Below are 23,042 nucleotides of genomic sequence, written 5' to 3'. Positions count from 1 at the left end.
CAGTTAGCAAGCTAGATGTGGGATGATGAATTCCAGACATTAGGTTGTAAGCCACCTTCAGTTCATCTGTTCATCAGTCTTGTCTTAGAATATGTTTACAACTGGCATAAAACATTGATGTGATTGTTGACTAAAGCACCAGGTTGGCTTTACAATGCTCAGTTTTTACACTATTTTCGGTGCAGCATGTCTGTCACATAGGGCCATTGTCACAGGAGGTGAGTCTGACTGCAGAGTAGCATTTGTGTGCCTGCTCACCACATGGTCAGCAGGACAGGAAAAACAGGCAAGAGCTGTCACCACACATCCATTGCTTCTATGATGAAAAGAACTTGAAGGAAAAATTTCTTTCTTTAAACACCAAAAGAATAACTTCTTAGGAACTAGGGAATACGGAATTCAAATCTCTATAGACAGCTGTGCATCTGTTCTTATCAGGTCTATGATATATGCCAGCGATTGCCAAAGCACATCCCGGTCCTGGGCTGCCCTGTCTACTTCTGCAGCTGTGGCACTCAGATGAGCTTAGGTGTATCTGAGCACTGTGCAGACAGTGAAATAGTACACCGGCATATGCTTCCAGGAGACCTTTCATATTCATGGACAGTATGACCTTTATCCAAGATATTCATGTTTCATTAAGAGGGGGTCAGATTATCTCAGATGGAAATGGCTTTTAAACGTCATTCTAAAAAATTAAATTAATTGTACAGTGTATCTTCTTAGAAGCCTTTTATAGAATCCTCTGGGGGTTAATTATTCATTGAGTTAATAAAATTCAAATTTCTGATATGTATTATCTCTAAAAGAACAAGGGCAAGGTGTGTACCCCACTTTTATGACTCACAAACGCCGAAGGGTTAATAAATGCATTGACATGGTAGATTGGTATTCACCCAGCACAGCCTTCTCTGTCTTCATAATCTGGTGTTTTTCATTCGAAGTTAGAATTTTGAACTATTTCCAAGTTACTATATTTCCTTGATTTTTAAAAATGCAAAGGACTAGAATTGCTTAGACTGTAAGTTACAGGAAATTTCCCAAACATGATTTAATCTAGGGAAGAGAGGTCCTTTGGACTTATATCAGAGTGTTTTTGTGCTTAGAGAATAAGAGTGCAGACCCCAGGACAGGTTCATGCAGTGACCCCAGGTGCTAATGGAGCTTCCACAGAGCCTTGGGGCCTGACCAGGGTATTTCTGTGCCTTCTCCTGAGAGTCGACTCGCCCCCTTCTCACCATAGACGGGGCCATCAGACTGGCAGGTGGGCGGGGCAGCCATGAGGGCCGCCTGGAGGTGCACTACCAGGGGCAGTGGGGCACCATCTGTGATGACGGCTGGACCCAGCCCAACACCCGCGTGGCCTGCCGGCAGCTGGGATTCACGTACGGTCCACTGGTGGGGCGCAAAATGGTAACTGCACCTTGGAGAGCTTGGGGTAGCGTCCTCCCTCGTCTGCCTGCCTGCCCACTCCACAGGAGCACTGACCTCCACTACTCGCTTCCGTCCCTCCTTCCTCTTTCTAGGCCTTGCCCGTGCCCTGGTGCCGCACCCCAGCCAGCCCAGAACCTCCTGCCCGGTGTGCCCTTTGCCTTTCCTGCCTGCCCCTCTTCTTGAAAACCCTGGTTGAAGCCAGGGCGACTGCCAGTCCTTTGTGTCTGTCAGTAAGTCTCTGAATGCCTCATGGTATTCTGATGGGGCACTGCCTTTGTGTGACATCTGGGGTCTAAAGTTCCAGCAAAGCCCGGGGAAACAGTGTGTTACATCATCCCTCTGCAGAGTGTGTGATGATTACCAAGAGACAAACAGCCTCTTGTCATGAAGTGACCTTGGGACTGCCCTGTGACCTCGCCCACTGACAGGCTGAGTGTCGTGCCCTGGGAGACATCTCCAGGTCACCGCACAGTGCCTCCAGGGTGATGGCCACTAGCAAGGCCTTGGGGCCCTTCTTTCTGCTCCCCATGTTGCTGTCGTGCTTGGAGTGATATTCCAGAGCTTGAAGAAATTGGTGACATTCTTTCACCTCACCTTAAGCCAGAGCTGATTGCAGATGTTCCCTGAACTCTTCAAGCTGGGCAAGGCCGTTTTTTAACATAGATGTTAAGATTTATAAAAGTAACATAAAACAGAAAGTTTAGAAAAGAACCAAGATTAAAAAACTATCCATATTTTCCATTATTATGCTATCATATTATAATCTGGGTGTATAGCTTTATATTGAGTCTTATAATAGATGTCTTATTTTTGAATCAGCATTTTTCACTTTTATGTTGCTACAGTCACAAGTTTTAATGATAACATAATATCCATCAAATGTTTACACCCTAGTTTACTTAATATTTAGGTTAGATTTTTAGGTTAAGATCAGTGTTTAATCTCATTTCAGTTTAGCTGTAAATAATGCCATGATAAAGATATAAGTGTAGATCATTGCCTCAAATTTTAATTTTCTTGGGCAGAACAGTTATTAAAATTATAAGGTCAAGGATATGACATAACATCCCAATAAACATCAACATTTGTCGGTGAGAATCGTGACATGTCATTAGCGTCTGTGGACTTGACAGGGCACCGTCTTCACAGGCCGGGAGAGTGGAGAATCCCTCGTTCGCCACATGTGTTCCTCGTTCGTGAAAGCCGTCAGTGAGGCTGGACTTCTCCTGCACACTTCATTTTTGTTCCTTGAGCCCATTCAGTCTTTCCTTTCCACGCAGGGTGTGGAGACTGACTGTTGTAAAGCTGCTCTCTGCAGCATGCAGGGTTATGGTGACATGGCAGAGGTGTTGGAGGTGCTGCACTTAACAGAAGAAGAGCGAGGGGGTAACGAGAGCTGCAGCAAAGCCCAGGGAAACAGTGACAGTTTCCAGATGTTTCACACAAGTGATCCATTGAAATACATGCTGCAGGAAGCCGTCCGTGAAATGCATGGGGAAGCCAGGGAGGGACAGACCTGGCACTGGAAACTGTCCACAGCAATAGGTTGCCCAATGCCATACCTTTCCCTCCACTCTGCTTGGCAGGTTCCTCACAGTAGCTCCAGAGGTGGGCGCAACCCATTAGGAACTGAACAGCCCACTTTAGCCTTTTTTGGAGAAGAACATTCTCTACAGTCCCTGTGATGTTTCCTGAGACACACAAAGCAGGCACAGGCCCCCTTGTGTCTGGAGGCTCACTTCCTCCGTCTGATCGTCTGATCTGGTGCCCATCCTGCCCCTGATTTTGAAACTACTTTCTGTGTTCTGTGTTTTTTTCGCCGTTTTATTTCCCATTCAACCGAGGGGAACCCTATTTCCACCACCCGCTCTGGATGTGGGCGGGACATACGATGTCACAGGTAGAGTCAACTCAACTCAGCATACATGTGGTTTACAAAACTTTTAAAAGTTAGATTTATGTAGCCTTATGAAAAGCCAAGAACACTCTCAGTGCTCCAGGGTTGAGTCCAGGTCTGCCCAGGGAGGGGCACTGGGTGGAGCAGATGACACTTGCAACTTCTGGTCTTGGAGAAGATGCCAGGGAGGCCTGGAGAGCTGGTAGGACCACGGGAGCCCAGGTGGCTCCTGCAGACCAGGTCCTCCCTCTGCCTCTGTGCCACTTCATGGGCAGGAGTGAAGGCTCAGCTCCTGTCTGCACTCTGTCTGGTCGGTGGGTTGAATTGTAGCAGAACACAAGAAGGGGCGATCCCTTAGTCTCTCATTGGATTATTCAGGATTGTTTAAGTGACTGAAATGTGTCATCAAGCAAACAGCTGTGAGGCTCCAGGGAGGAGCCAGGCAGGCCTGTCCCCTGGAGGCAGGTGCCCAGTCAGGTGTCTGTGCTGATTCCTGGAAACAGGCGCGCACAGCGCTGTGCACTGTTTGTTCTGTCACCACAGGTAGGGCAGACCAGCCCCTGCCCACCATTTTGAAGCCAGCGCAGGGCCCATCTGGCTGGACGACGTCCACTGCTCGGGAAGGGAAGCCAGCTTCCTCCAGTGTTCCAGGGGCCCGTGGGGCCGGTACGACTGCAGTCACAGGGAGGACGTGGGCATCACCTGCCACCTGGGCAGCAAGGGGCGTGGCCTGCGCCTGGGTGAGGGCTGGCAGTGCACTGAGTCTGCAGGTCACAGGGCCACTGCGTCCCCAGCCCCTGCTCCAGAATGTGAAGTGTTTCTCTTCGAAGCTGGTTTTTAAAGTCCATTCTCCCCCCAAAATCTCTTGAGTCTCTGCACTAATGTTATGAAATTTCTACCCATAAACTTGTTTTCTGTTACTCACAAGTGTAGGTTTCTCATTTAATAATCACATGTTCCTGGAAGGTGGAGGAAGCTGCATGTGCACCCACTGTCCCTCAGTCCCCTGTTCTGATTTCCTTGAGTTGGATGAGCTGCTTTAAAAGAACCATTACTCTCTCCCCTGTGTCATGACAGGTTTCCTCTCTGGTCCTGAGGCCTGGTCAGTCCTTGGTCACCAGCCAGCTGTTGCCCTTTGAGTTCCCCAGTGGGTTTCCCAGCAGATTCCTTGAAGGTCCTACCTCCATCTTCCTAAGAGGCACAGGTGGTTCTAGAAACCACCAGGAGCCTTTCTGGTTCCCCGGTTACAGATTTGTTCAGACCTGCATTTGGATAAGAGGTAACTAGCTTCTCTAATGGTCTGGAGTAACTATGGATAAAGATCTGGTGGGAACATTGGCAGTGAGCCACTCCTGAGGAGCTCTGCAGGTCTGACAGGAGGCAGAGTAGGGCTTCCTTCAACCTCAGGATGGAATCGACCCTGGTTCTTCCTGTTTTGAAGCTGTGGGGTGGAATTCCTTGTGTGATAGTGTCATGGACTGTGTTGAAGCCACGTGGCAGATCTGAAGCCTGCCCAAGTGTTTGGCAAACCCTGATTGTGCTCAGAGGGTGAGACGCCGACTCGCTGCCCTGGTGCTGCACTTGCGGGAGGTTTCAACCCCTCCGTCCCTCACAGGCCCCATTTCAGTCTCTTCTCAGTAGTTCTCTCTTCCCTCACCTCTTCCTACGGAGGGTTTTCCATGCCTCAGGATGATGTGATGCAGGATTGCATTTAGTTGGTGAAGACAGAACCTGTTTGCCTGTAGGGAATCTTCTGGCCTCAGGTAGCAGATTTGGGTCATGGAGTGATCCATTCAGTCTTGTCCATCAGCGCTGGAGACATCTAGAAGATCCTAGTTCTTGGAAGGCCCGTGTTGCCCATTGTTTAGTTAGAACAACTAATGTCTTCAGGTCTCCGGGAAATCATTTTCATTCTAGAATTCTAGACGTGTCTAAATGTTTTTAAAGCTGAGGGTGGTAATTGTGGATCAACTGTATGATGGTTCTTGTGAATCTCCTCGATCCTAATCTCAGTGGTTGGTCTATTAACTAAAGCCATCTGTTTGAGGAACATTGTCTGGCTCCCCAGACAATGAGACATTCAGTGAGCCAAATGTCTTTGGGGATAGAAAGATGGAGCCTAACCTTCCCGCTTACTAAAACATATTGTGTTGAAGGAGAAGCTTACAGAGGAGATTTGGGGATGATGATATGAACAGCGTTTAGAAGCAGGGAGATGTTTCGCCTCTTGGGCACCATGGTAGCTAACGAGCACTGAACCATGATGTTCATTCAGTGTGCACAAAACTCTTCCTGAGTTAGTTACCGCTTTATGGACACTCTCTGTGGTGGACAGGATGCCCGAAAGCATCATTCCTAGGCCAGTTGGGGAAACTTCAGTAGGATGTGTTGTTCATCTTCATATGAGGTTAACTGTGGAGTTCAGAGAATTAAGTCCTGGTGAAATTTCCTTAACAATGAAGTGGTCTCTGAAGTCTTACAGTATAAAACTTAGACTTTTAACTTGTATCTGTGATAGATTTTACTTTTTTTTAGGACACATTATTATTTTCTATAAATAATGTATCAATGTTATAGGAAGAATTAAAGTAAACTACTTGGAAATCAGTTTGAAATATATAATTAAGATATTGTGTACCTTTGGGATTGTCAATCTTCCCAAATGGTTTATACTTAAGATTTTAGAAATAAAGCATGTTACATATTATTATAACTGTTCTAACAAAAAGAACTTTGAGTATATTTGTAGAATTACTTTTGCATTCCAATTTCCCTTCAAGATTTGAAAGTCCAGTGATGTTGTGAAATGACTAAAATTTGGTTCAGAAATGTCATATGCATTATTTTTACAAAATATGCCATTTGGACTTTTAAAATACTTTATTATTTTTATGTTTAGCATCTATAAAAACATTCCCTGAAAGTGCTGGGATGGAACATGCAGATCTAGTTCCATGTGTGCATGTTGTCTTAATTTTGAACGAAGGATCCTAAACTATGAATATTGAAAACATTAAAAATTTTATCAGTTTGAATTTGGTCTTTCAGGATCACTTTTGTACCTTAATTCTCTTGCAAAGAACCTCAAAGTATCCAACACCTTAATAAGCTGTAATTTTTTCAGTGTTCTGTTTTTTTGTGACCCACTGCTGCACCCTGAGCCTTTGTGTTTTATCTTGAGACAGGCTGGGCTGGAGCTGCTGATCTGTGCCTCAGCCTCCTGAGGCAGTGCATCAGGTGCGGCGACTGCACCCAGCATCTCAGGACTCGCTGAACTCCGAGTCTGTTCAGCTACTAGTGAGTGGTGCACAGATGGGCACTTGGCCAGCACTGCTGCTGTGATTCTGCTCTGCAGTCCCATGCTGGGCCTGTCCTATCTGGGAGTGGAATCCATCGAGGATGGGAACCAGGGAGCCAGCAGCTCTAGGCCAGAGGATGGAGAAGTGGAAATAGATCTGAGGAGCACTGTCCATCTTGCGGACAGCGTGTTCTTTCAGCTCACATAGGTAGACTCAGTAGTTCCATGGGTCACTTAAATGCATTAGACGGTATCTTGTTTACTGGCTGTCTGCTCTGTCCTCTTTAGTTCTCCTGATAATTTTGCTTGCTTCATTGTGGAATCCTTACCATTAGATTCTAAACGAGGATGGTCTTCCTAGGTAATCAAATGTGTGTGTGTGTGTGTGTGTGTGTGTGTGTGTGTTAGTTTGCTTCCGTTGCTGTGACAAAGTACCACACATTGTGTGGCTCAAGCAGGGGTATTTACTGCCTCGGTGCTGGAGGCCAGGAGTTCAAGGTCAAGGTCTGGGCAGGCTGGTCCTTGGAGAACCAGCACAAAGGGAGCAGGTGCTAGGCTCTTCTCCTGGGCTTCTTGGTGGCAGTCTTTCTGTCTCCTCCTGCTGCCCTCCTTCTGTGTATGACTTTGTGTCCAGACTTCTTTCTGTAAGGACAGCAGTTGCATTGGATTCAGGCCCCTAATGACTGCTATTCTGTGTGAAGGTGTGCAAATCTTAGGGTGTTAAGTTACACCACACTTACTAGTGTGGATAGAAAGAGGATGCTTAACAGACCATTTCATTTGCCTGATTTAAGCCTCAATTTGCTAGAGATAAATTTCTCAACTTTGGAATCTCAGTAACTTTTCTGACTTAGGTCCTTCCCTTGGAATCAATAGTAAGCAAAGGGCATTAGGTAGAAATTACCTGTCAGCCACTTGTCTTTCCCTCCTCTGGCTTTAGACCTGTTCAGGTGACCCATGTTTGTAAAAAGACACAAAATAAAATCTTTAAAAGATTTTTAAAAAGACACAAAATAAAAACAACTCTGCATTAATGTTATTTACTATTCCAAAATTGTAGTAAAATAATTCATGATTTTATTGTGCTATCCATCCACTTATTTGTCTATTAATTTGATTATTCAACAAATAGCTAGTGCATGTCCTCAGTGTCAGCCTGTTCCCAGTGCTGGGGACACAGTTTAGCAGAGCTTGAAAAGGTGACCAAAGGGCACACATGCTGGCTTTTATTGCTCAATCTTTTTCTCTCAAAAAAAAAAAAAATTGCCCCTGATTCCAGGCTGATTGAAACAGTTGTATTTTGTAGCCTTTTGTGCTTCTACTCAAGTTGGCTTGTTCTGATACCTTTGAATTGTGATACCTTTTCTGATACCTTTGAATTGTGACTTAGGTTTTCCTGTCAGACTGGTGGATGGAGAAAATGAGAAGGAAGGACGAGTGGAGGTCTACGTCCATGGCCAGTGGGGGACAGTCTGTGACGATGGCTGGACTGACGAGGATGCGGCTGTGGTCTGCCGACAGTTGGGCCATAAGTAAGGAGAGCCTGGTGGTGGGGGCGGCCACTTGGGAACAGTGGAGGGTCTTCTAGGCTCCTTCAACAAGTCACACCTCACCTGGGACCTGTAACTGCCACTCAGCCAAGAGTACTGCAACGTGCTGAATGGCCCCAGAATTACAAAGAAGTAGGAAGTAGAATCTAGTTAAATTTTTCTGTCTTCTCTCAAGAAGCTACATCACATCACATAGGAAATGTGGCTTTTGAGCTAGTAACACGTCAAATAACTACCGCAGCTTATGCTGGCCACTCAGTCACCCATGTCAACCTTTCCCTTGTGATTATCGGGTCCACGCTGCCACGTTGAGAGACTCTTGTCCTGGTTCTTCTGTTCCAGGAGTTCTGGAGGGCCAGTCCTGAGTTCTTCAGGGCTGAGGCTGGTCCTGCCTCCCTGTTGAGCCATGCTCCACGTGGTTGTCTTGCTTTGCAACCTCTTTTGTGCCTTTATTATTTCACATTTTGCATTTCTGTGCTTTCTTGTCAATGATTCACTCTTGAAAACAGCTCAAGGGCCATGCTGCACTACTATGTGGTCTCCCTTATTGCAAGAAGACCTGACGGGCCTCATGGAGAATGTGTATGCTAGACCAGCCTCTCTGGGCGGGAGTCACAGTGAGGAAGACATGGCAGAGCAGGGAAGGCCCTGTTCACAGACGCAGGGACACCAGAGCCGAGGCCTCCACCATAGGCGGCCGCTCCTGGTCAGACCTCACCACGGTGTGGCTCGGGCTCTTCCTGGCACAACTCTCATCCATCAGACATGGACAGCACCTAAGCAGTTGTGAGGATGTGGGCAGCCACCTCGTAGAGGCTGTGCAACGTGAGCTGGTGAATGTGAGCTGCCTGGCTGCTGGATGACTGACGTCCTTAAGTCTGTATCTGCGTGTGTCTTCAATACCGGCCAGTTCAACCTGTCATTTCTAGGAGGCATATATTTTACTTTAAAAAGTATTTATATTTTTACAGACTTTTAATCCAGACTTGGTGTTTTGTATTGTGTTGTTAGATGCTGCTTGTCTGATCCAGAGTTGGTGTGTTGTATTTTGTGTGCTGTGTTGTTAGATGCTGCGTGTCTGATCCAGACTTGGTGTGTTGTATTTTGTGTGCTGTGTTGTTAGATGCTGCGTGTCTGATCCAGACTTGGTGTGTTGTATTTTGTGTGCTGTGTTGTTAGATGCTGCGTGTCTGATCCAGACTTGGTGTGTTGTATTTTGTGTGCTGTGTTGTTAGATGCTGCGTGTCTGATCCAGACTTGGTGTGTTGTATTTTGTGTGCTGTGTTGTTAGATGCTGCGTGTCTGATCCAGACTTGGTGTGTTGTATTTTGTGTGCTGTGTTGTTAGATGCTGCGTGTCTGATCCAGACTTGGTGTGTTGTATTTTGTGTGCTGTGTTGTTAGATGCTGCTTGAACACTGCTCGTCCACTCATTGCCCAGGCTTAGATCCAGGTGCGGTTCTAGGTGTCTTCTGGTCAATGGGCCCATTATTTGTGATACAGATTTTTAATTTCAAAATATGGGATAGTAGGTAAAGGTAAGAAGAGTCTATCAGTGGCATAGGTGAATTGGGCCAATGAGTCATTTTTTTTTTTTTTTAGTTGTAGAAAGACACAATATCTTTATTTATTTTTATGTGGTGCTGAGGATCGAACCCAGTGCTTCACACGTGGAAGGCAAGTATTCTGCTACTGAGCTATAGCCCAATCTGCAATTAGTCATGTTTTTACAATGATTTACTATAAACTTTCTTTGCTTACTATGTTTCTATTGCTCCTTACTCCATTGAAGAAAGATCTTCTTCCTGTATTGCATTCCCAGTTTAGTCCCTTATTGCAAATTAGCCATTAGTAGTATTGCTGTTTGAGTGGGGTGTGGTAGTACACACCTGTAATCCCAGAGACTTGGAGGCTGAGACAGGAGGATCATGAGTTAGAGGCCAGCCTGGGCAATTCAGCGAGACCCTGTCTCACACTAAATAAAGAGGGCTGGGGATGTGGCTCAGTAGTAGAACACCCCTGGGTTCAGTCCCTAGTACCCAAAAGAGAAAAGAGCAGAACTACCACATGGTCTAGCAGTCCCACCTTGGGTCTCGGAGGAGTGTTTGCATCCCATGTTCATGGCAGCAGTGTTCACAGTAGCCAAGATGCAGGGGCTACCTAGACATCCACAGGTGGATGAAGGGGTACAGAAAGCATGGCACACGTGTGTGCGCACGCACGCACACACACACACACACACACACACACACACACAGAGGGATGCTATCCAACCTCAAAGGAGAAGGAGATCCTGACATGCATGTATGACACCATGGATGGATCAGGGGGACATTGTACCACAAGGTATGAACCAGTATTTTCAGGGCAAATTGTGCAGTTTTGTTTATGTGAGGACTCTAAAACAGTCAAGTTAATAGAAGCAGAAAACAGAATGACCGTAGCCCGGAATAGGGGAGGGAGGGGAATGTTTCTCAGTGGGTAGAGAGTTTCTGTGATTCAGGATGCGCAAGTTCTAGATCTGCTGTAGAACACGGTTCCCCTGGTTGACAGTACAGGATGGTATACTTTAAAACAGGTGAGGAGGATACTTCTGTGTTCTTACCAAACCAAAGCACATGGGGGTGTTTGTGGGTGGTGGGTGAGCTCAGTGCTTGGGCCCTGGACCTGGCATCACAGGTGTCCAGACTCATCAAAGTTCTGCATATCAGCTGCATCTCAATCAAGCAGTTTACAAAATGTGAGTTTAGGTTGAAATATAATCTAGATTAAGTGGCCAATATTTTAGTAATCCTTAATAATATTTCTGTAAAAATTACCAAGAAAAGCATTATTTCACTTTGTACTTTTTTTTTTCTAGGGAAAACAACCTCTTCATAAGTAATTCAGTAATTTAATGTTACAAAACAAATTGGATTACCCATCTTTTAGCCAATGTCTGCACAATCTGTAATTTGATATCAAGTAGCATTTAAACGAAAATTATTTTTTAATCAATCTAAATATACTTGAATGTGTTTATAACTTCCAACTGAGAGAAATTGGGAATCTGTGTGTGTGTGTCTGTGTGTGTCTATGAATGTGTGAACTATAAAAACATAGGAGACTAGAGCAGGGAATATTTTTCCCACCTTTTTTTGTATCATGAAATTTCCTTAACATGCCTTTATTTATACAGCAATCCAGAGAAGCTTTAAGCCGTCACAAAATTTATGCCCTGCCATCCCCAGTCAGCTGTGTTGGCTTGAAGATCAGTTCTTGGAAACTGAATCAAAATGGCACCATAAGGCATTTCCCTGGTGGGAAAACCTGCAGCGAGGGGCTGAGCCAGGATGCCCAAGTGGGGATGTGCAGGTGGTGCTGGCACAAACAGAGAAGGGAAGGGTGGTGAGGTCCAAGGAGCAGCCACAGAGTGTGCTGAGATCAGGCGGATGCCTTGGGACAGACCAAGCAGCTGCGAGGAAGTTCCATTCCTCTTGAGCTGTGTATGAACACTTCAGTTCAATGTTCTCAAACAACTTATTTGTTGGGGTGGTATTCTTTTCTTTGTTTGTTTGTTTGTGTGTTTTTTTTTGTAGTTGTAGATGGACAGGATGCATTATTTTATTTGTTTTTTATTTATATGTGGTGTTGAGGATCGAATCCAGTGCCTCACCCAAGCTAGGCAAGCGCTTTGCCACTGAGCTACAAACAGCCTGAGCCCTGGGGTGGTATTCTTTAAAAGAATTTTTAAAATGGCATGCCCTCAGCATTTTAGTAGCAATCTAATACTAAATGTCCAATTTGTATCTTACTTGTAAAAACCTGCAAAGGATTTGATTTCTGACATATGTGTATGTGACCCTTCAAATAAAAACAGTAACATCGTTCTTTGGTATCCAGTGGAATATAAATATAGTGATTTGATTCTCTTTTCTATCCATTCAAAAATATATAAACAGAAAACACTCTTTGTCCTACAGACATTGTATAAGGTTCTTTTCTCCATGAAATTGGGCAAACCTGCCCCTACTGGTGGCCTAGGAAACAGTATTACTGTACCTTTCAGCTCCACCTGTGCCAGTCCCACCCTCCTCACTTCACCATGCCAAAGTAAAAGCCGCCTTGAGTTTTTCATAACTTTAGAACAAGTTACATCCTTAAATGACAGTTTTGTCTATTTTTAGAAATCTACTCTTGGAAAGTAAGTATTCTCTCTTAGGTTCTTTGGTTACTTGTGATTTCTTTTCAGTATTACTTTTGAAGTTCATTTCTCTTGATGCAAGTAGCTGAAGTAACTCATACTTATTTTGTTCTATAATATTTATCAGCCAGACTCTGTGGCGCATGCCTGTAATCCCAGTGGCTCGGGAGACTAAGGCAGGAGGTTTGTGAGTTCAAAGCCAGCCTCAACAAAAGTGAGGTGCCAAGTAACTCAGTGAGACCCTGTCTCTAAATAAAATACAAAATAGGGCTGGGGGTGTGGCTGGGGCAGTGGTTGAGTGCCCCTGAGTTGAATCCCTGGTACCCGCCCCCCTCAAAAAAAAATTAAATTGTATTGATATCCAGCTTGTTTTTTATTATATTGATACTGTCTGTTTTCTGTTGATGTCACCGAATAATTTATAAAGAAGAAAAGTTCGTTCAGCTCACAGATCTAGAGGCTAGAAAGTAGAAGGGCCTTGCCTGGTGGGGGCCTTCTTGCTGGTGGGAACTATGGAGTCCTGTGGTGGTGCCAGGTGTCCTGTGGAAAGAGTGCTAAAGAGAGCGCGAAGCTGGCTTTTAGAGCAGTTCACCCATGAGTGGGTTCCTCCGTCCACAGGGGCAGAGCGGCAAGGCCCAGTCACCCCTTAGAAGCCCACTGGAGCCCACTGGACGCCAGGGCACCAGCTGGCACTGGAGTTGGAGGAGGACAGTCAAACCCGCAGAACCCTTTCTAGTCTGCTCTTGGAGATCCGGCGGCTGTGGATACTCCTGCGTTTCTTTGATACAGTCAGGGCTGGAACTCGTGCCCAGAGGCAGGACAGTGCTGTTCAGTCCTACCCCTCCTCTTCCCTCGGTTTCCATCAGTGAGCGGCATGCCCTGTGGAGTTATTCTTGCCTGTTGTTCTCTTGGGTGATGGCTTTTCTTATTTTTTAAAGGAGGTCTGGGAGTTCTGTTACAGCAGTGTAGACGTGTGCTAGTTTCTTCTCTCAGAAAATATATTCACCAACAAATGCATTAGTAACTGTGTATCATAGGTACAACTTTAAATTAATCTTTCATTTTGCTTAGGGTGGCTTTTAGTAAAGTGGGATCCTTTATTTATTTTGAATTTATCAATATTTTTATATATAGCTTATCCTCTCTTTGTATTGTTTTAGTAATTTTTTCCTAAGTTGAGATTTTATGAATAGTTTTCCTGTAATTCAAACTTAAAAAAAATCTTTCAAATTTTATAGTTATGTTTATTAATTTATTAGAAATTGAGTTTCAAATATAGTCTTAGTTTAAAATATTTTAGTTTATTAGAAAGTTTTTTGGATCTGTATGTTTTTAAAAAGTCATGTGCCATTAAAACAAAATATGAAATATGACAAAAGTTAAGTTTTCCTTCTACTTCTGATTTCCATTTTCTGTTCTCTGTTAAGAAGAGAAGAACTGTACTTTTTACTTCTATAAGAGGCGAAAACTTTGTCCTTGGGTTTCTGCTAATCATTTAACCTTGTGATTCTCTTGGCAATACTTTACCAATTTAAAGAGAATATTATACTCTTAGAAAGGAGGAAATGTTTAGGGTGCTTATTTCCTACTTGGTGTTCATGACATCGTTTTTGACCTGCCAGTCAGTGTGATCTCCTGAACTGACTTGGTTGGCTTGGAGGTGGCTGGTCCTGTGCACAGCTCTGGGTGCGTTGGGGAGGGAGGCGGAAGTCACCCCTCCTTGAGGACCTCTGGAGTCCTGCAGTAAGTGCTTCCTAGTGCAGATGCATGTTGTGATCTCTTCTGCTGTGACCTCCACACCTTCCAGGGGTCCTGCCAGAGCAAGAACCCTGGCTTATTTTGGAGAAGGGAAGGGGCCCATCCACATGGACAACGTGAGGTGCACGGGCACAGAGAGGTCCTTGGCCGACTGTGTCAAGCGAGACTTGGGGAGACACAACTGTCGACATGGCGAAGACGCAGGGGTCATTTGTGATTACTCTGGCACAAAGACCTCGGGCAGCAGTAGTGCAGGTGAGTTACCTCCTGGGACCCAGAGAGTCCGCACAGATGAATGCCAGAGACCCATCAAGCTTGTCTGCTTGCACATTACTGTCATTTATTTAAGTGAGAAAACTTGCCTTTTATTATCATAAAAAGTTTCCTATAATTTGCAGAGAAAAAGAATGTTACAGTGGAGAAGAAAGTAGTAGGGGAATATGTCATGTAGCTTTTTTTTTTTTACCCCTTTAGCAGTGTGATATCTAATTAATGATCTAATTTGTTAGCTTTTCCACTGCTGCAACCAAAAGACCTGACAAGGAAAAGTTCTTTGGCTCAGAGTTGCAGAGGTCTAAGTCCATAGAGGGCCGGATCCATATTCTGGGCCCTCATGGTAGGGGGGTGTGGAGAAGGAGGGCAGGACAGGGCATGGAAATCAGGAAACAGAGAAGGAGAGAGCTCTGCTCACCAGGGTCAAACTCTACCCCCAATGGCAAGCCCCAGTGACCAGCTCCTCCAGACACACCCACCTGCCTACAGCCCGCACCTGGTAACACCTGTCAGGGGATTATGCACTGATTGGGCTCAGACTCTCAGACTCTGGTGTTTCACCCCCAAGCCTTCCTGAACTATCTCACAGGAGCTTTGGGGTCCCCTCATCTAAACCAGAATACCTACTGGCTTACATGTCTCCCCCTCTCGGCAGCATGATTGAATTAATGGCCTGTTTCTGCTGCAGAGCCCCTCTCGGCTGTTTGTGGTCTGAGATTGTTGCACCATCGGCAGAAGCGCATCATTGGTGGAAAAAATTCTTTAAGGTAAAAGGTTCTTCAAAGGAGATTCTCCACATTATAGAGTGCCAACTTGTGTTCTTCTGCTGTTACATGGGAATTGTTCTATGCATTTTATTTTCTAAACTAAGCACTCTTATATTGTTAACTGCCCTGTCCTTTACCTACGTTTGATTGATATAGACCATGTTCTTACATCATGATCCTATGATTTATGTCATAGATGTGTTGCTGAAAAGTGGCATGATAGAAACAAAATAATGCATTTGATTTAGAATAATGTGTCTGATGTGGCTGGTTTCATTGTAAATCTTTGGTGGCCGAGTGCAGGCCAGCACTGTGTTGACTAAGTAGGTCTTCAGCCTGCTGGGGTTAGGGGGGTGGGGAGAGGGCTGTGCTCACACCCCCTGTGTCCCAGAATGCTAGGCAGCTGGCTGGCATCTACCGCCTGCCTTTGGCGCCTCCCCAGGCTGCTGCTACTTGGGAAACCTTCTCCAGGTTGGAGGAAGCTGGCCTCCTTCCTCACACCACAGGCCATCAGAGCCATCACTTTGAGGCTTTTCTTTGGATCTTTTGTCTTTTATGGGCCTGTGGCTCCCTCTGTTTCAGGGGTGGCTGGCCCTGGCAGGTTTCCCTCCGGCTGAAGTCACCCCATGGAGGTGGCAGGCTCCTGTGCGGGGCAACGCTTCTCAGCAGCTGCTGGGTCCTGACGGCCGCTCACTGCTTCAAGAGGTATGTGTCCATCCTTGTCAGCACCCTCCTGCTTCTGGGGCCTGGTGTCAGAGCTGGGCTGTGAGCCTTCTCTGATGGGTGCTTCTTCAGCTTGAGGGAGTGAGGGGTGACAGAAGGAGCACCTTGCAGGCTCGTGTGACATGAGACCTGGGTCTGGGGAGAAGAGAGCACGGGCTTTGCCAGGGAGGCAGCTGTGGCCATGCTTTCCCGAGGTGAATCACAGCCGGTGGATATAAAAGCTGCTGTGTCAATAAAGACACTCAGGAGCAGGCGTGCAGTTCTGGCAGCTTAGACGCTTCTTTCTTCTTGCCAGACCAAACACTCGGCCTTATTCAAGGCTGAGAGAGGATGCTCAGCTATGGGCGGGCGGCCTCCTCATTGAGTGGCTTCTGTCTTCTTGGTGGTTTGTCTGAGAGTTCTCTGTTTGTACCTTCTAGAAAGGCAGGCTGCATCCATTTTATCCTTGGCCTTCATGCTGGTTTAGTCCTGATTATTTCCTCTTATTTCCAATACTTCATTAGTCAATCCTATCTTCCTTGTTCCAAGGGGAGACCCTGCAGGAAACCTGCAGGAGGACTGACTCCTCTCCTCTCATCCAGGGCTCTTTGTGGGCTCTAGAGGGTGGCCATTGCCTCAGCATGTACTTTGGGGTGTATTTAAAATATACACTAAACCTGGCAAAATGTTGATGATCACTGAAGCAAGGTGATGTCAATGAGGTGTTTGGTTATACTCTTAACTTTGTGTGTTGGAAAAGTGTCATAATAAAAATCTTAAAAAGAATATGCATTGTATGGTTGATGATTTCTTCCAAGCAAAATTTTGCTTTACATTTTTTTTTCTTTCACACTGGGGATTGAACCCAGGGGCGCTTACCCACTGAACTCCCCAGCCCTTTTTATTTATCTATTTTTTAATTTTTGAGACAGGGTCTTGCTGAGTTGCTTAAGGCCTCAAAAAATTGCTGAGGCTGGCTTTGAACTTGCAATCCTCCTGCCTCTGCCTCCAGAGCTGCAGGGACTACAGGTGTTTTCCACTGTGCCCAGCTGACATTTTTTTTCTCACATGCCCTCATAAGGCATGTACCTTTGCAGACTACTGTGTAGATTTTGTTCATTCACTTCAGCTGCCATATGAACTTTCACTTCTGCTGTAAAACTTATCCAGTTTATTGAATCCCGTATGGATGGATAGTGAGGTGATTTCCATTGATTGACTGCTAAAGCACCATTCAGTAGAATACGCAGTATGCCGTGTCTCACCAGGGCGCGTGTGGGAGCCTCGTGCTGGGTCCTGAGGTGCCAGGCTCCCTTCAGTTCTGTGAGGCCCTGCCAGGTATCCTCGAGAGAAACTGGATTCGATTCATTCACGACACAGCACCGTGGATGGTTCTGCCTGCTCTTTCCGCTTGAACCTGATACTACCAGAAATTTTAATTTTTGCTAATTTTAGAGATTTGGAGTTTCTTTTAAATTGCATTTCCCTGATTATTGTTTCCCTCTTTCATGAACTCTACTGTTCATGTCCTTTGCCAATTTTCTATCGCATTATCTTTTTTTGTAGTTGACTCAAACATTATTCTGCAAAGTCATTTCTGATATGTCCAGAACTTTTCCCAGTCTGGACTATCCCTTTTACTTGTTTATGGTTCTTTTCTTATGAAAATATGTCAATTTTTAAAAAGTCTCATTTTCCTTTAAAGTTTGTAAAAGCTTTACATATCTCATTTTAAAAATCTTTCCCTAGACTCACATTAATAAAGATATTTTTACTTTTTTCTAAAAAATTTATAGTTTTGGGCTGTCGTTGTGGCTCAGCAGTAGAGTGCTGGCGCAGCACGTGTGGGGGCCCTGGGTTCAATTCTCAGCACCACATAAAAATAAATAAACAAAATAGGGTATTTGTCCATCATAACTAAACAAAATAGAGAATTTATAGTTTTGCTTTTAATATTTAGACTTTCAATCTGTTAAGTTTATTTTTGTGTATGGCATGTGGTGTGAGGAAGGGGCCGACTTTCACACTCTTCTTTGTGGATAGTCTTCCCAACACTTTTCTTTTTTTTGAGTGTTCCATTATTTACCCACTGGTTTATGTGAACTATGTCATATATCAAATTCTCATATATTCTTGTTTCTAGGATCTCTAGTCACTTCCACTTATCTGTTTCAATAAATATTTTTGAAGTAATCTGTTCAAGGTGGTTGCCAAAAATATAAATCTACATTTTATATCATATTTGTCTGGGATATAATTGAGTGTGAGAATGCTGCTGCATACCAGTGGGCTTAACGCATTCCTGTGTGACCTGAGTAGCACAGGTAATAAAGATTATATTTGTTCATTAACTTAAACAATTATTGAGCCCCTGAGGCCCAGTAAACGCTGTGCACTCGTGGTGCAGTGGAGACTGAGACAGGTAAAGTTCTGCTATCGTGGAGTGTATGATGTGGCTGTAGAGTCCAGAGGAGGGAGACATCTATGTTGCTTATGACCAGCAAGTGCATAGGGCCCACAGGAGTGCTTTTGTCACTGTGCAGTACTACACATTAGGCGTCGAGGTTCCTGGGTGCCTACTGCACAGCCACAGGAGCTCTGGGGCTGGCACTTGATCAGTCATCTCCGGTTCCTTTGGGCTCCAAAGCTAAGAACAGCTTGCTCCGTGGAGAGACTAGAATATGATCTGGACCTTGGGAAGAATGTTATGGAGCTGACGGATGCTGCCTGTTCAGTACCCCTGATGCTAGACTGAGAAAGGCTCCCTGGGTAAATTAATTATAGTCTGTGTGCCAGAAGGCTGGGAGAGATGAGTGATGTGAATGTCTGAAGACAGACTCACGGTGCTGCAGATTTGCTAGGCCCATTCTAATAAGCAACATGGAATAAGGATGAGCACAGCGCCTCCTTCAGTTCAGGAAGCTTGGCTTAAATACAGCACATGTGGAAGACCTCGGAGCTTTGATGTCCTGCAGCCCTGATACAAGTCAGCAGTGCAGTGAGTTTGCTGCACAATTAACTCAGCCTGGGCAGCACTCTCAGAGCAGAGCTGCCTGGTCTTACCCTGCTCTAGCTGCTGTGAGGACAGCATGTCTCGTAAGGGAGAACTGTGCTCAGTGAGGGGTGCGGCATGGTGAATCTTGAAGGACAGGCAGGTACAGAGGGGAGATTTGTAGTTATTTTGTGTTTAACACTAGGACAGTTCAAAGATGGAATAAGCTATATCTGTGGGAGGAAAATGATTTTGTTATGGGATCTGTTTTAACAAAGAGGCTGGATTTGTGTAGCAGTAGAGGCTGGTGATGGACAATATCCAATGTTAGAGTGTAGTGGTGAGAGACATGAGCTGCATTGGAAGAAGAGCAGAGTTTGGCACTGGTATTGTGAGTTAGGGTATCAGAACTGGGAAGTATGTGGTACTGTGAACTGGGTTATCCTGTCTGGTATGGTATGGTATGGTACTGTTAGCTAGGTTGTCAGACCTGGGATGTATCTAGTGACTTAGAGGAGACAAGGGAAAAGACTTAGGATGTTAAGGCTGTAGATTTCTGTTTCATTCACTAGGCCATGGGAGATCACGGTTTTCTGAACCTTGAAATTTGATTAAGAGGTGTTTGTGGAGAAGAGTCATTTGGAGATGTGAGAGACAGGTCTCAGGTTGGACAGACACCTAAGGGTGTGACAGTGAGCTTGAAATGATACGAAACATCTTTGCAATGCACCTGTATGCCTTTTTGTGCCATGACTCAATCTGTCTGTTTTACCAAGCAGAAGGCCCACTCAGTAAGAGCAGGAAGGACTGCATGTGAGAGTCCAGGTCTGAGTTTATTCCAAAGGAAGAACAGTGATGAGGCTGTTGTAATAGTGAAAATGAAAGGTAGAAAGCAAAGAGGTTATCCATCGGTAGTAGGTGGCTCACGAGCCCATCCTCTGTGTTGCATCGCTTAGTTCTTTGAACTGGTTCAGTTTAGGATCATCCATCAGGAGGCCAGAGCCTAGGTGGGCTACTAGGATGTTTGAGCATCTCACAACCTGGAGAAACGGGAGGTTGTATTTTAAATAGGCAGTCACCAGAAAACTCACAAGCTTCTGAACACACCCTAATCAGTGCACATTCAAGAAGAGGTCTTGTGAATAGTGGAAGCCTCACAAGCGTCTGTCAAAAACCGAGGTGAGGGTTGTTAAGTGTATACTTTTCTCTGTAAGCATTTGATGCAGCATCAAGTGTGTGGAGAGTCGATGAAGCCAGGGTTGCAGTGGCCGGCACAAGGAAAGGACTGTCGTCATGCAGAGGAGTGACTGTGGGAGTGGACAGCAGGGTCCAGGCAGACGGGGAGGGAGTCACACGGGCAGCACTGAGGGGGAGCCTGAGTGTGCTGGAGACCCGATGCTCAGTGTGCTGTTGGCTGTGGAGCTATAGAGGGAGGGGCAGCGGGTAGATACGGGGCTGGACAGAAAGGTTTAGGAAGCTGGTAGAAAGGGGAGCAGCGGGCAGAACGGGTGTGGGGCTGGCAGGAAGGTTTAAGGAGCAGGTGGGGGGAGGGCTAGATGTGAGCTGCCAGGCAGGACGAGGTGAACACACTCATTGCATATCGTGAGAGGGCTGAGAATGCAGGCATGAGGTGTGCTGCACGGGTGGCTGAGGCAAGAAGCATGCAAGGTGCTGGGACTCTCAGTGAGCAAAGCCAGTGCCCAGGGCACCAAGCAGCATCTGAGCAGCATCTTGCTCAATGGGGCTTCTTTCACCTCAGGTGACATCTGACAGTATTTGGAGGCTTTTTTTGGTTTTCACAGCAGGGAATAGTGGGTATATGCACTGATGGATCTAGGGAATAGGACCAGGGAAGCTTGTAAACACCCCTTGATGCAGTTGCCTTTACCACAAAGAATTATCTGGCCTAAAATGTGAAGTGTTGGCATCAAGAAATCCTGCTTTAGGTTGATGTGTCAGAATCAAGGTGTGTTGATTAAAAAACAGGCTGAGAGTTTTCAATTTAGTGAATTTTGTGTTTCTATTTGAATCAAAAGAGCTTTATGGGGAGGCAGCTAGCACCTCGTTAGAGGGCTCTTCTTCCTGCTCAGTAGGATGTAAACCACCTAAGAAATTAAAGTCTAGGATAATTCATAAAGAACAAAGACATAGAGTCAGAAAAAATAGTTTTAAAGGATGGAACCCCTGATAGGTCCAATCCACACAGGAGCTGGAGGTAGACAACTAGAAAATGGCTCCTGTGGTTTATTTAAGGGGGTACATCAAAGGCAGGGATAAGGTTTCAGGAGTGGAGTCTTGCTTCTGATGTCTTGCTCTCAGCAGGTTGATTGGCATCTTGGCAGATCACACCCATCTCTGAGAGGCTGTGTGGCCAGGTGGTTGTAGCAGGTCATCCTTTCTTGGGTGCTGTGTGGGACCAGGCAGAGCGGAATAGAAATTTACATGTATTTGGGCAATCTCACTCTGTAGGACTCATGGGAAGTTCCTGAACACCAGCTGTTTCTATTCACAGGGGCTGCCATGCCGACGTAGTCCACACACAGCCCACGGATGGCTCTTGACATAGCTTCTCATGGAATAAAGAATGCCCACACCAAAGGTGAACATCCGTCCATTCACAGAATCACCTAACAAGTTGCATTCCTCATTAAGGAGGCATTGATGTTCCAGATGTTTAAGATTTTTCAGTGAATGCCACAGATAAAGGTTTCTGACCTGCAATAACTGTTACTTAAGGAAAGATAGAGAATAATAAATATTTTTAAAAATTGTTTATTCTGACTTATTATACATGATGGCAGAATGCATTTCAATTCATAGTACACATATAGAGCACAATTTTTTCACATCTCTGGTCGTATAAAGTAGAGTCACACCATTCATGTACTTGGGGTAATGGTGTTCATCTCATTCCACCATCCTTCCTACCCCCATGTCTTCCCCTTCCTCCCCCTTTGCCCTATATGAAGTTCCTTCATTCCTCCCGTGCTCCCTCACTACACCCATTATGGTTCAGCATCCACATATCAGAGAAAACATTTGGCTTTGGTGTTTTGGGATTGGCTAACTTCACTTAGCATGATATTCTCCAACTCCATCCATTTACCTGCAAAAGTCATGGTTTTATTCTCTTTTATTGCTGAATAATATTCCATTGTGTATATATACCACAGTTTATTTATCCATTCATCTACTGAAGGGCATCTAGGTTGCTTCCACAGCTTAGCTATTGTGAATTGTGCTGCTATATATATTGATATGGCTGTGTCCCTGTAGTATGCTGTTTTTAAGTCCTTTGGATATGACAGAGGAGTGGGATAGCTGGGTCAAATGGTGGTTCCATTACAAGTTTTCTAAGGAATGTACTGCTTTGCATATTGGCTGCACCAATTTGCAGTCCCACCAGCAGTGTATGAGTGTACCTTTTCCCCCACATCCTCTCCGACACTTTATTGTTGTTTGTATTCTTAATAGCTGCCACTGTGACTGGAGTGAGAAGAAATCTTAGAGTTAGTTTTGATTTGTATTTCTCTAATTGCTAGAGATGTTGAATATTTTCTCATATGTTTGTTGATTGATTATATATCATCTTCCTAGAGGTGTCTGTTCATTTCCTTGGCCCACTTATTGATTGGGTTATTTGGTTTTTATTTTTTATTTTTTTGGTGTTAAGTTTTCTGAGTTCTTTATATATCCTAGAGATTAGTGCTCTGTCTAATGTGCCTGTGGTAAAATAAACTTGTAGATGAAAGAAATTAAAGGGATACGGATAGGGATTCCCTATGGTTCAACATTCAGAAATCGATAAATGTAATTCATCACATCAATACAATTAAAGATAAGAATCATATGATCATCTCAATAGATGTAGAAAATACATTCAACAAAATACAACACCCATTCATGTTCAAGACTAGAAAAACTAGGGATAACAGGAACATATTTCAATATTGTAAAAGTTGTCTATGCTAAGCCCCAGGCCAACATCACTTTAAGTGGAGAAAAATTGAAAGCATTCCCTCTAAAAACTGGAATAAGACAGAGAACAATAAATATAATAAACAGTGAACTACATAGTCTGTCAGAAAGGAAACGAGGAGCCAATCAGGTATACTGCAGTTCAGGGAACGTGCGGACAAACGTGGGTTGCAATTTGAACATGAGTGTGTCAGGAGGCTTCACTGAGGTG

General features: G+C 44.8%; 1 protein-coding gene across 1 annotated transcript in view; it reads left to right on the top strand.

The window, feature by feature from the left end:
• Positions 1-23,042, top strand: part of Prss12 (serine protease 12) — a 67,635-nt gene that overhangs the window by 42,057 nt on the left and 2,536 nt on the right. Inside the window, 6 exon segments of the mRNA XM_077803515.1 lie at positions 1,244-1,385; positions 3,875-4,071; positions 8,020-8,161; positions 14,169-14,374; positions 15,081-15,159; positions 15,742-15,864. Coding sequence (XP_077659641.1) covers positions 1,244-1,385; positions 3,875-4,071; positions 8,020-8,161; positions 14,169-14,374; positions 15,081-15,159; positions 15,742-15,864 — 889 coding nt within the window.

This window comes from Urocitellus parryii, chromosome 10 (assembly GCF_045843805.1).
Source record: "Urocitellus parryii isolate mUroPar1 chromosome 10, mUroPar1.hap1, whole genome shotgun sequence".
Lineage (NCBI taxonomy): Eukaryota > Metazoa > Chordata > Mammalia > Rodentia > Sciuridae > Urocitellus > Urocitellus parryii.
This window is presented reverse-complemented; position numbering and strand designations above follow the sequence as displayed.